This window comes from Bemisia tabaci, chromosome 1 (genome assembly GCF_918797505.1).
Source record: "Bemisia tabaci chromosome 1, PGI_BMITA_v3".
Classification (NCBI taxonomy): domain Eukaryota; kingdom Metazoa; phylum Arthropoda; class Insecta; order Hemiptera; family Aleyrodidae; genus Bemisia; species Bemisia tabaci.
In genome coordinates this window covers 90,599,070-90,612,571 of record NC_092793.1, presented here as the reverse complement: position 1 = coordinate 90,612,571, position 13,502 = coordinate 90,599,070, and the positions used below count along the sequence as shown (strand labels likewise).

The following is a 13,502-nucleotide window of genomic DNA, read 5'->3' as shown; positions in this document are numbered from 1 at the left end:
ATTTGCATTTCTCAGCGGTTTACGCAGATGTGGCTGACAAATAGGAAAGTTTGTGAGCATCTGAAAGGTAGAAGCTTTCATAGTCGACCCAAAAATCGTTGAAATCGGCCTAGTAGATCACTCAAATTAAGCGTTATAACCGGAGCTCACGTCAACCCTCGGGAACTTAAGGTGGAAGGGGGGTGAATTTGGCTCTCAAAACGCCTCAAGCAAAAGAGGCTGTAAAATTTGGAAGTTTGATAGTTTAGCGGACATTGGGACGTCAAGCGCTTTCACCGGCATTGAGCATCGTCGAAATTGGTCCGGTAAACTTCAGAAATAAGCGATACAAAGAAGCTCCCAACGATTTTATTTATATAAATAGAAGACTACTGATTATAGGACCCTTAGGAACTGTAAATTATCAGATTTTGTACCACAATCAGTAGCTCTTCGAGCCCAAAATATCTAGAAAAAAGACATGGTAACTTAAGATATGCCGGAATCACACGCTGAATTTGGCAGCTGAATATAGAAGTTAACAGTCTTCGCTCAACAGCTGAAATTTCGCAAATTTGAGTTACTTTCATCCAGATGTGTATCAAATCTATTCGAATAGCTCAGACGAATCCGACATTATCCGATGGTCGCTGAGAATCGTTGCTGAATTTTGCGCGACACACGCAAAATTCAGGCATCGCCCGATGACTTCCACATTCAAGCCACATTTAGCGTGTGATTGCGGCGATACGTTCAGAGGTTAAAATGTATTTTTTTTTTTTTTACTCTCCAAATGGTGCCAGAAATGAAAAAATGTCTCAGAATTATCTAAATATTCCTTTAATTTCACCACAAATTAATTTCAGTAGCGAAAATCAGGCATTTCAGTATTATTAATTTTAGTTTTTCACAAATTCTCCAAAACAAATTAAAATTTGACTCCAAGGAAGTTAGTGACTCCATCATACCAATCTTTAAGACCAGTGGGCAAACTAAGTTTTCTTCGCCTTGAAATAATTGACCACAATGTTAAATCAATTAATGTTGAGTTATTCTCAGAAAATGATTCACTTTTATTGATGAAAGAACTTAAATTATTTAATAATTTTTCATATTCATTTGTGTGTTTTGAGTGTGACAATCGATGACAACTATCTAAAACAGATTCCAGAACAGTTTCTTGCAGCATATCTGCTCTAATTCCCAAGGCTTCATTGACAACACGATTAAAAAATTTCAATAAGTTTACTTCACCGCGGATGGGTACTTGTTTCACTGGTGATATGATTAATTCACAATCAATGTCCACTGAAAACAGAAAAATATCAATGAATTGGTCTCAATCATAAACCACGCAAACGAATTAGACTCAGAAAAACAGTTGAATTTTCGATGAAATGAATTATTTTTTGTTGAAGTTAATTAATTTTTTATGGAGTAATAAGAATTTACTTAAGAAAGTGCAGTCTTGGGCACGCAGAGAATGACCACATCTGATGTTTACCGAGACTTGCTCATACAATGCTGTGGTCTTACCTAACAGCACTATTTTCTGTGTTTGACTATCACAACCGTCCATCCTGGGGTATCTTTTTTCAACCTTACCTGGAAATAACTTCTACTTAGTTTAGACCATAGTTCTGTTCGGGGCTTGGGTTTAAAGAAAATCTCGAATATACGAAACGAAAGCTCTGTTTCTGATTCTTAGTGAGGGAGGTCAAGAGGGGGAAAATGAATGGTATGCAGGGTGTCTTACGCCACCTGTGCCAGGCTCTATTCAGGTTTTTTTTTAGGTTATGCGCAGATGAGGACCGCAGGAATTAGTGGGAAATTGACCCCAAGAAATATCAATTTCGTATTCCTGCAGTGCCCCGGGATTCCTAGAGGGCAAATAAAGAAAGGGGGTGGGCGGTGGGGGGTAACTCAACTTAAAGAGTCGGGGTTTCCTTCACAATTTTGAAATTATTTTGCCAAAATCAAGAAGAATAGAAAATGTTTAACTAAACTGACACCAATGAGTGTAGCATCGGTCCATTCCTCGATCCATCACTGATGGGGGGGGGGGGGGGGGAGCCTATCTCTCAAGAAAATCCAAGGTTGCTGAATTGATGTAGAGGTCTGAGAACATTTTTTCTCAGGTAGTCGACCTCAAAAAATACGAATCTGACCGTTAAGAAGCCCTCCAGAGCCCTCCTGATGAGGTAATAGTCAAAGTCATGGACTTAATAAGTTGAGGATCAGTGGTTCTAGCCCCCCTCTACACCATCAGCCGTGGGGAGGGGGGTATGTTCAGGTTCATTGACTTTGGACTCCATCAGTTCAATTACCGATTAAAATATCCTCTCCCGTGGCCTCTACATCAATTTAGCTACTCACCATGTTATTGAAGAGGGAGATCCTGTTCCCAAACTTCAGAGGTCTGTAAGTCTGACAAATATGGACAGATTTTGAATTTTTCGGTGTCAATGAGGTAAAAATTCTCAGTGATTATTTATCTTGATCAAATAATGTCAAAATCATGATTGAAACCCCCATTTAGGATGGCAAGAAAAATTTAATTTTATAATTCCCTGACTTCTTCCAATGAAATTCCCTGACTTCTTAACGATAACTTAAGGTGATTCGATGGACGCCATATTTTGTGTCAGAACGGCATGCGATATATCGCATCAATTGGTTCCATTTTTTCAGCTACTCGTCAATTTTCTCCAATTTTGAGATCGCAATTCTGTTGTCAGGAGACTAAAGCACTCGCTTACCAATTTTAACAAAGAAATTCAACGTAATAAAGGCGTGGTTTTTTTAGAGAGAAAATATCGCATTCGAGTGCAGTTTCGATATCGGTATCGAATGCGATGTTTTCTCTCTGAAAAAACCACGCCTTTATTACGTTGAATTTCTTTGTTAAAATTGGTAAAGGATTGCTGTAGTCTCCTGACAACAGAATTGCGATCGCAAAATTGGAGTAAAATGACAAGTAGCTGAAAAAATGGAACCAATTGATGCGATATATCGCATGCCGTTCTGACACAAATGCGACAATGACGCAATGCGAGGACAACAATGCGATCAGCTAGCCGTCATGGACCCGATTTTGACGTGGTACTCAGCTCCACGAAAAATGCCCTGGCCGTTGACGAAATTCCCTGACTTTTCCCTGATATTTCCCGATTGAGTTGCATTCCCTGGCCTTTCCCGGTCGCTAGCCACACTACCTATTTTTGAAGTTAAGATCCCTCTAGGACCAGGGGAGCTCTTAGGGGAAATGCATGTATGCACATGCAAAAGCTCTAATAAGGAATTTTGAAATGATGGAATGGGGTAGTCGCACGACACTTTTTTAATTCAATTTCAAAAAGTTTGAGGTCTACTGAGTATTCAGGTACTTTCTAAAAAAAATTCCGGTCATCGGAACTTTGAGAAAAAGCTCCCCGAAGTCAAAAGCGATAAGAAACGAGTCTTTCCCCGCGCTTCGGAACTAGGACACCGTGACGTCACATGGTATACACCCGGATTCGCCCTGTGTCAAGTAGGGGTGAATACCGTCTTTTTAAAAATTCGCGAAAAATTTATTTTTGGCCTAGTCTTGATACCTTTGAGTCACTGAAAATTTCAAAAATCACAACAACACCACAACATAACCTCAGTAACTTGTTGTTATCACTTTCCTAATCTCAACCAGTGCTGTGTTAGAGCTTATGATCGAGATAAAGCAGCGTTGTGGACACCTTTTGGCGTGATTTTAGACAGTATTTTCCGAAGAAAACAGGATATTTGCGCTCGAGGACGCGACTTCCAAACTTTGACCGCTATCTGCTGAAAATATTTGAGCCATGAATCAGAATCACGAGTTCTCAATGTTGATTCTGCCCAATCCTAACCCCCCCCCCCCCCTCTCCTTATTTTTTATCGGCAGTGATCGTTCTTCAGAACTTTGCTTCTCGGAAATAATTGAAAATAATGACTTTATTACCTAAGTTTTTTTCAAGTTCACATGTTTTGAAGTTCAGCATAGTCGCAATACACGACATGAGCGACTGTGCAGTGTGCATTGGTAGTCAACGTATTATAGTATGTTTTTTCTGAAGTGGATAATATTAAACATCACAAATCTCATACATGCCGTGATGCATCCGCACTCATGTAGATATACTAGGTCTAAGGGGGAAAAAGTAGGGAGCGGAATGTACGAATCAAAATCTTGAATTCTTTACGTTGATTCTGCCCCACCCTGATACCCCCCGCCCTTATTCTAATTAACAGCGATCGTTTAGAATTCCCCCCTTAATTTTTTCTTTTTTTTCAAAATCTCTTAGTAAAACTACATGAGTACAGATTTGAACCGCATTTTTCGCCAGAATTGGCCTTCAGACCCATGTTTAGGCCAGTGGTAGACACCGGAAATGACCAAACCATGATGCACTCCGTAAAATGTAGACCTTCAATGACCAAAAAATCGCGGAGTTCAGGAATTTTAGGGTGGGCCCAAAATAGGCCCTTAACGATACCCCTCCTTTGAGGTGATTAAATTTGACTGTTTAAATTTCGTTTGTTTTTAACTTTTGCTGAAATTTGGGGACTTGCAAACGTAATTTTGAACTGATTTTGACCTTACTGAGATAATGTGGAGGCAAAGTTAGGGAAAATCGGCTCATTTCGCGAGAAAATAGAATGACCTTCGAATTGACATATGTGGGGGTCCGAACCCCCCCCCCCCCTTAAAATTAGGGCAGATTTTAAGGGGGTTTCAGTGCATTCTAGTTTCATCTGCATTTTCCATCAACTTACAAGGGGAACTTACGAACCTGTCGCCTTTGATTGGGCTGAATTTTTTTTTACAGACTCTATGGACCAAGTCTAGGGGTCAATTTGAGCCGTTTTCCCGAATGCGCAATAGGGAGGGCGTAAAAAATCCCCAAAAGTTGCGTTTTCAGCGTGTGATTTGGTCGTGCGGCGCGTGGCAACACTGAAGCAGCCTCTTGTACCACTTTATCGGCCAACTGGGGTCAGTGGAGACTGGAGCCCTACTGCACAGTTTTTTTTTTTTTTTTTCTGTTGTTTTATGGCTTTGTGTCTAAGCACCTGCAGCCAACTTTAGACTAGTGTGATAGTGTAGAGAGAAGGTTACAGGTGACTAGTTACCGACTTTAGAGGTGTGAAAAAGAAAAAACTAAAAACATGGAAAAAGGTGAAGGGTTGATAAAAAAGAGGAGTTGAGTAGGGAGAGGGTGAGAACCCTTCACCATTTTCACGCTCTGATACCCGGCAGAGCGACTTCCTATGACCAGAGACTGGGTAATGGAAAACAAACAAAGTGAACATACGGTAGGGATAGAATGTGTGAGAGAGAATGATTTGTTTGGACAAAAGGTAGATTGAATAAAACAGAGGGTAAGACGGTTGGTGGGAGTGAAAAAAAAGTATAGGGAAATTATTAGTGTACTGCACAGTTGCTGGCCCCATGATAGGGAGGTCGCGGGTTCGGTCCCCGAATGAATTGACTACTTTTTATTTTCCGCATGATAACGTAACATTTTATTTTTAATTCTTCATCCGCATTTATAAATCAAGCAGTTCCGATCACTATCCCCCCCCCCCCTTATTTTACGTACATTTTCCCCCAATATTTATTCACATTGACCGCCAATAACCGTATGAAACTTCATTGACATAAATTAATGAATTAAAAAGCAAAAGAAAACCTTATTTGTTACTACATTATCTCCCAATGTTTTCCTGGAAAAATATGTAATGTGTAAATAAATCGAAGAGCGACCCCAAACCCATGTGCATGCAAGGGCCGCCAAGAAACACATTATTTTGGCCCTTTGCTTTTTAATTCATTAATTTATGTCAATGAAGTTTCATACGGTTATTGGCAGTCAATGTTAATGAATATCGAGGGAAAATGTACGTAAAATAAGGGGGGGGGGATAGTGATCGGAACTGCTTGATTTATAAATGCGGATGAAGAATTAAAAATAAAATGTAACGTTATCATGCGGAAAATAAAAAGTAGACGATTCACTCGGGGATCGAACCCGGTACCCCCCTATCGTGGGGCCAGCACCTGTGCAGTAGGGCTCTGGTCTCCACCGACATTCATGGGCCGATAAAGTGGTACAAGAGGCTGCGTCAGTGTTGCCACGCGCCGCACGACCAAATCACACGCCGAAAACGCAACTTTTGGGAATTTTTTACGCCCTCCCTATTGCGCATTCGGGAAAACGGCTCAAATTGACCTCTAGACTTGGTCCATAGAGCCTGTAAAAAAAAATTCAGCCCAATCGGAGGCGGCAGGTTCGTAAGTTCCCCTTGTTAGCTCTCAAGAAACCTTCAATGATCAGATGAAAAGATGTCACACCTCATAGTATTGCATGGAGATAATCCTTATGATTTGCTGAAAGACGGAATTTTTATTCAAAAATGAATTTTCCTACTTACACGAAAGTCATAGAATGTATACTCACTTATTAGGGCCCGAGGGGGGAATCAACTAATTTAAGTATGGAGACCCAAGAATAGATGGAGAGGTTTCGATTTACTTCCCACCGTTCCGACAATGAACGGCTGGCTAGACAAGAAATTGCGACTAGACGTAGACCGCTACGTAAATAATTTGTTTGACGACATGCGAAAATTTATTCAGTGCATTATTTCAAACATTCAAAAGTTGAATAATTAAATAACAACTATTAGATTCGTAGATGGAAGGTATTGTTTTGGAGTTAGATGAATAATAACAAAACAAACTCGTTTCGGCGAACGTTTCAGACGTTCGCGGGACCATTCGATCCGTTCTCTCCGAATCGACGACTGACCTTTTTTTCGAATTCGACTTTTGTCGATGCCGACGATTTCCACGCAGCAGTGTTACAAGACCCGATAGGTGCGTTCGTTATAGACATCGGTCCTTTTCTTGCGTGCTCGGTGGTAGCCTGGTGGAGTTTGATGATCTTTCTTGAACTCAAGTTGACTCGTCGCTGATTACCAGGTGGGCTGTCATGGCGGCTCAACAGCTAAGTGGGAATCTCAGCACCTGAGATTGTTAAATTCCCGTTAGATTCTGCGGATTTGGAGGTTAAGTTTCATTGAAAGGACTACGTGCAAAAAGGGGCCGTTTGGGGCTCGGGGCGGATATCTTTGAGACTTGCCCTATTCCTAACAATGTCCCATCTTTTCCCAAAGTTTCAAGCCCCGCAAAAATTTTGGGGGGACGCGGCGGAGGGTCAAAGTTAAAAACCGGCAAAATTTTCGCGAATTTATTGCTCAAAAACCAAGAGGGTTTGGTAAACGCGGTTTAAACGAGCGTATTCAGCGTGACGAGAGCTTTCAGAAAATGTATAACATCATAGGGTTTTGTCAACTTCACCTCGAGTTATCGCCTCCGAAGCGCCGTAACGCTCAAGAAAGACCCCTTCTTTTTTCACGTTAGGGCCGATTTAAAAAAAAGACATTTTTTTATTTTGATGAAAAACTGATATGTTGTTCCTGACTCTCTGTAGTCACTCTAGCTCTTTACCGCATGCCGGGGAAATGTTCTGGTCGCGAGTTATAAGAGCGGAAAGGAGCGAAGGTCGGGGAAATCGACTTTTTTAAACTGCGCGTGGCGAAGGATCAGGAGACATGTAGCAACAATGCGAGTTTGACCGAGGACTGTGATTCGCCGAACTGAAGTGGAAGGGGACGTTCTCCTTCCAATCAACGCCGCGCGCGCAGTTTAAAGTAGCCTTTTTTCCGACTTCGCTCCTTTCTGCTCTTATATCTCGCGACCTGAACATTTCACCAGCATGCGGTAAAGAGCTAGAGTGACTACAGAGAGTCAGGAATAACATATCAGTTTTCCATCAAAATAAAAAAATGTCTTTTTTTTAAATCGGCCCTAACGTGAAAAAATAAGGGGTCTTTTTTGAGCGTTCCGACGCTTCGGCGGCGATAACTCGAGGTGAAGTTGACAAAACCCTATGATGTTATACATTTTCTGAAAGCTCTCGTCACGCTGAATACGCTCGTTTTAACCGCGTTTACCAAACCTTCTTGGTTTTTGAGCAATAAATTCGCGAGAATTTTGCCAGTTTTTAACTTTGACTCCCCGCCGCGTCTCCCCAACATTTTTGCGGGGCTTGAAACTTTGGGAAAAGATGGGGCATTGTTAGGTGAATGAATAGGGCAAGTCTCACAGGTATCCGCCCCGAGCCCCAAATGACCCGTTTTGCACGTAGTCCTTTAACATTTTTAACATTTAAATCTTATTAACGCCCACATTATTACGAAATTGACGCAGTGCAAGGATTATAACCAATTGCATGTCAGTCTGATGAAGAACATGTGGCGAAGAGGTGCGGAAAAATGGCGAATATTGGTGTAAACAATATCATAACAACAATCCAGCGAACTCGGCAGCAGTCCACAGCAGCCAGAAACCTCGCTGATCTGTTGGGCAGTTTGCTGAGCAGCCATCTTGGAAAACGGGTAAATCCACCAGAATTTACCAACGCTTTCGTTGAGCTCAACGCTCAGCGGGTAATTTTCGTTGGGGAGTTGTGGACTTTAACAACGCATCTCTTTGAGGACTGCGGAGCTGGATTGTTGAGTACTCATACTGCCGTGATAGCGAAGAGACCCGTGAGTGCAAAATTTTCGAAATCGAGTTTTTCCAAAATTCGTCTAAACTCTTTTAGATGAAATTACTGAGACAGCGAAAACAGCAAAATTCATCCTAATTTAATGAAAACGAGACGTATGAGAAAGCCGTAAGTGCACAAAAAATAACTATAGGTGTTTTCAAGACAGCCGTAGGTGCATGAGAGCCAATGAAAACAGTGCTTTCCAGTAAAGTGCCGCCCTCTTCTGCCAATTTCTAACCTGAAAATGTGTTTGTTGTGCGTCCAAAACGCAACCACGAAAGCAACCGGAAGGCGGTGCCGGACACGGGAGCTGTCAGCAATAGATTTCGGGTGCAGATTGCAAAACGACGGTGGTGGCGCAACTGCGGATTGCACAGGAGTTGGGGCGCTCCGCGAGAAGATATGAACAACACCTATACAGGGTGATCCAAAAGTCCCTTCCACCCCCTCTAACTTTTTACCTAAGTGAGATAAAGATTTGAAACTTGGGGGATATTCCTAGGTCAAAGGCCCCCCTAAAATTTTCAGGGGGCCCCCCTTGAGGGGGCAACGGCCCCCAACTTTTAATTTTCAAATGGGAAGACCCCCTTTGTGATAGCTCGTTTGAAAGAGCATAAAAAAAGAAAACTTTTCGCGCAAACCCAAAGTCAATATCTCAAACTGATTCAAAATGGCGGCCGGTTAAAGTTCAAAATGGCCGAAAATTCACACCGGCTATTTGTCGATGGATTTGCGCGAAAATCGGTAGTTAGAGGTATTTTGACACGAGAAAAACGAATTTGACCTTCGATTTTCAAAAAAACCAAAATTTCCAAAATGGCCGCCGGTTAAAGTTTAAAATGGCCGAAAATTTTCACCTTGGTTTTTTCCTAATGGATTTGCCTAAAACTTGGAATTTGAGAGTATTCTGGCATAAGATAAACAAATTTGAACTTAGATTTATAAAAAAATCAATTTTTGGTCATTTTGAACTTTAATCGGCGGCCATTTTGGAAATTTTGGTTCTTTTGAAAATCTAACGTCAAATTCGTTTTTCTCGTGTCAAAATACCCCTACGTACCGATTTTTGCAAAAATCAATCGACAAATAATCGGTGTGAATTTTCGGCCATTTTGAATTTTAACCGCCCGCCATTTTGAAACGGTTTGAGATATTGACTTCGGGTTTGCGCGAAAAGTTTTGTTTTTTTAGGCTCTTTTGAACGAGCTATCACAAAGGGGGTCTTCCCATTTGAAAATTAAAAGTTGGGGGCCGTTGCCCCCCCCCCCCCAAAGGGGGCCCCCCTGAAAATTTTAGGGGGGCCAAAAAGTAGCTACCTTTAACCTAGGAATATCCCCCAAGTTTCAAATCTTTATCTCAATTAGGTAAAAAGTTAGAGGGGGTGGAAGGGATTTTTGGATCACCCTGTATATATGAAGCGTGTGGTTCGTTTTAGAACTTTGACTTTTAGAAGTTTTCTTGTCCGGTCTGCGGGCCGAACGCTGCCTTTTTTTGACGGTATTTTACAGAGAAGTGCAGGTAAAGGGGAATTATGTCGATATAAAAGAAGGGGCAGTGGACTGATTAATCGGAATAACTGGTCAAACAGTGGTTGTCCATTTTTGAGAGTGATTCTTTTCGCTCTCAATGTTTTTACTTTTTTCTTTAGGCCTTGTCTCCACGGGCCGTTTCACGAGATTTGTCCCAGCGTTAAATTCCACTTACGAAGTTGAGAAAAATATTGAGTTAATCAATATTTTTCCCAGTACCAAGTATGGTACTTGTGCCCCTAGGACCCACTGAGAGGAGAGGAAGAAGTGAAACGAATTGTGCGATATTTTATTCATTACTCCATTGTTAATGTTTGTTTCGTTAAAATAATGTGTATAATTGTCAATTGAGTGCAATTAATATTTTAATCCCGGTTAAATACTCGACTTTATCTAATTTATCTTCTCGCGCAAACTAGTCGCAGGACTGTATGAGCCCCGTCCCATGGAGACGGTAACTGGGAAAAATCCCGGAAGTTTCATTCCTGCGATTCGAACTTGGGACAAATCCTATGAAAACGTCCCGTGGAGACAAGGCCTTACCTTTCTCCTCTTGTACTTTAATCCCCCTAAGTTGAGAAAATGACAATTCTATATCTACCAGCAATCCCCCCCCCCCCCCCCGATCACGTCATCGGGACACCCATCAAGGACGCCATAGACTCATCCGTTGATGACGTCATGGAGGCACCTGTCGATGACGTCGATGGAAACGAGTCTCGTTGATGACGTCATGGAGTCATCCTTGGATGACGTGTTGATAATGGCATTTTGAGGTCACATCCAGGGTACCAGTTGATGGTGACGTTACAACACAAACCATAATTCATGTATATACATTTATTGCTAATTAGTTTTTGATGAGTCAATATTTTCTAAATTTCTAATTTTTAATAAATTTTCCGCTTCTTATATAATACCTACTTTAGCATGTACCTACAGCATCAACTTGTTTTGAATCCCCCGCCACCTCTTTTTAAAAGTCAGAGAGTTTTTAGAATCTTGTCCATCTGTATTACAGGTCGTCAATTTTTACAGCCCACAAGCTGTTCGTTAGTTCCTCAGATGTCCGATTCAATTTAGAGATTCAATTCTTCAATCCCGCGGCCAAAGTTTGTTTACATCATACGAGCGCCCTAACTCCTGTGCAATCCGCAGTCGCGCCACCCGTCGTTTCGCAATCTGCAGTGCACCCGAAATCTATTGCTGACAGCTCCCGTGTCCGGCACCGATGCAGAAGGTGGCACTTACGGCTGTCTTGCCTAACAATAACCTATAACACGAAACTGAATTTTACCTTTTTCATGTACTTTAAAATAAAATCGGTCGAGTTTTAATCCCCCAAATGATTTCTAGGAGTCTTCCAGACGAATAGTGGCAATTTGACAAAGAACGAAGGCTTCTTTCAATAAAATGTTCCTGTCAGAAGCTTCTGAGCCCGTTTTCTCAGAACTTCATTTTTGCAGTTACGGCTCTCTTCGCTACCACGGCAGCAAAACCTAAAAATTCGTCATTTCTCACTCGTCGCTTCAGTTTTCCCTCTCTTCTTCCTTTGTTTCGCGAGCTTTGCCGAATTTCTCATTTCCGGCTTCTCCGTTGTGAGTTACATCATTATATTACAGCTCTAAGCGCGCCTAAAAATCGTCGAAAATTCGTGCCAGGAATTCGTCCCCCCGCGCGACGCACCGCGCAAACCCACCTGGCAGCCTCCTCCCTACCCGCCAGCCTTCTCCCCGCGCCGCACGCGTCTCCCACTCCTCGGCTGCTCACCGCATCCACGTTGCCGAGTGAGTTCAACACTTCAACCAGTGTCGATTCCATAGCCTTATGAGACTAGGTCAGTCCTTCCGAAAACGAAAATAAGACCTCTACTGCGCATGACGTCAGCAGGAGCCCACTCGAGCGGGGAGTTTGAAAACGCATGAGAGGAGACGAGGGGAGGGACTCACGCGCTCCTCATTCTGGGAGTCAGTGTGGGCTCCTGCTGACGCCACGGCAAAACTCCGATGGGCGAGAGGCGGCTGTGCAGCCGCGCGGGCGGGGGGATCTGCGCAAGGACTGACCTAGTCTCATTATGCCATGTGTCGATTCTCGACTGGTTGAGAGCGCACGTCCTCGAAAATTCTATTCCCGAATTGTCTCGAAAAATGAATGGCAGAACATTCTAGAAGGCTCTAGAACATTCCGACCCGCACAAGCAATTCCGGGCGCGCGAAACGACTGATGAGGCTCGCTAGCGAGCCTCAAGCCTCTCGCGGAGCGAGTGAACGGGAGTCCAGGGGGCGGAGCCCCCCCTACTAGTATTTGTCATATATTAATTTAATGATTTAAAATGAAAATTTCAGTAGATTTCATGTATATATTGGTGTAAAATTCTCAATTTGTATGTATTTTGTAAAGAAAAAATCGAAGAAAAGCGTTGACGCAATGCTGACGACATTCAAACTGAGTGTTCTCCTGCCAAGACAATCACGTGACAAATAGTTTGACAACGGGTAACTCCGCGGGTAATTCAGTGAACCAATCTCCGTTGTCTGTAACGAACGCACCAAAGGTGTCACGAAATTTGACGAAGACGGAGGGGAAGAATTGATAGCACGATACGACAAGGCACCGGGGACGAGTTCTGTAGGACGCCGTTCTGTTGTGAGCACGTGATTGCAGCGCATTCTCGCGTAGGATCCTTGTAAACTCAAAGGACAGTTCGCTGCCGACTGATGATGGGGCCATCTCGACCTCAAAACGCGTCCCGATTAAATTAATTTAGCGCAAGTGAGAACGCAATTTTTATCACTTTTTTACAAAAATTGTCTGGTGTCTGTCCCCTACAAAAGTTTCTATACACTCAGAGGATGCTTCTTCCGAACCTCGACTCATCCATCGCCCGCTCCCAAAGTTAGGTTAAGCCGATGATCGAAAAATAGCGTATTAGGCGGCTGAATTCTTGAAAAATAAGTATTTATGGCGATTTCCGACCCCTTGCGACAATGAAGGCCCGTTACAGGTCCAACTCAATGCTAAGAAATTGAAACAGAAGCGCTCGCTGGCAACGTACGCAACTACAATTTTCTATTGTTATGCAGTGACTGGCGGCGGGTATGTTGTTGCCGGACCACCCTCACGTAGGCAATTTTTTATACACCGTCCGTCCGCAACTCTCGCTCGCCGCGCACTCTCATGCCAACGTACTCAACTGCTTGCCCACGGCTCAACTTCTGTTTCAATTCTTCCCTATCCAGTCGGGCCAAGACTGAGTTCGCCCTTGAAATTTCATGTGAAATTTCAGTGAAATTTCAAAAGGCCTCATAAATTTCAATTTTTTTGAAAAATTGATTTATTTGTCCCTTAATTCCTTTTCTTCACTTAT

At 42.5% G+C, this 13,502-nt stretch overlaps 1 protein-coding gene across 1 annotated transcript in view; it reads right to left on the bottom strand.

Annotated features, from left to right (window-relative positions):
- Positions 1–803: 803 nt before the first annotated feature.
- The window catches only part of AIMP2 (aaRS-interacting multifunctional protein 2), a 29,219-nt gene continuing 16,520 nt past the window's right edge, over positions 804–13,502 (bottom strand). Inside the window, exon 3 of the mRNA XM_072306488.1 lies at positions 804–1,287. Within this exon, the coding sequence (XP_072162589.1) occupies positions 908–1,287 (380 nt within the window). The 3' untranslated portion in view covers positions 804–907. The remainder of the gene's footprint in view (positions 1,288–13,502) is intronic.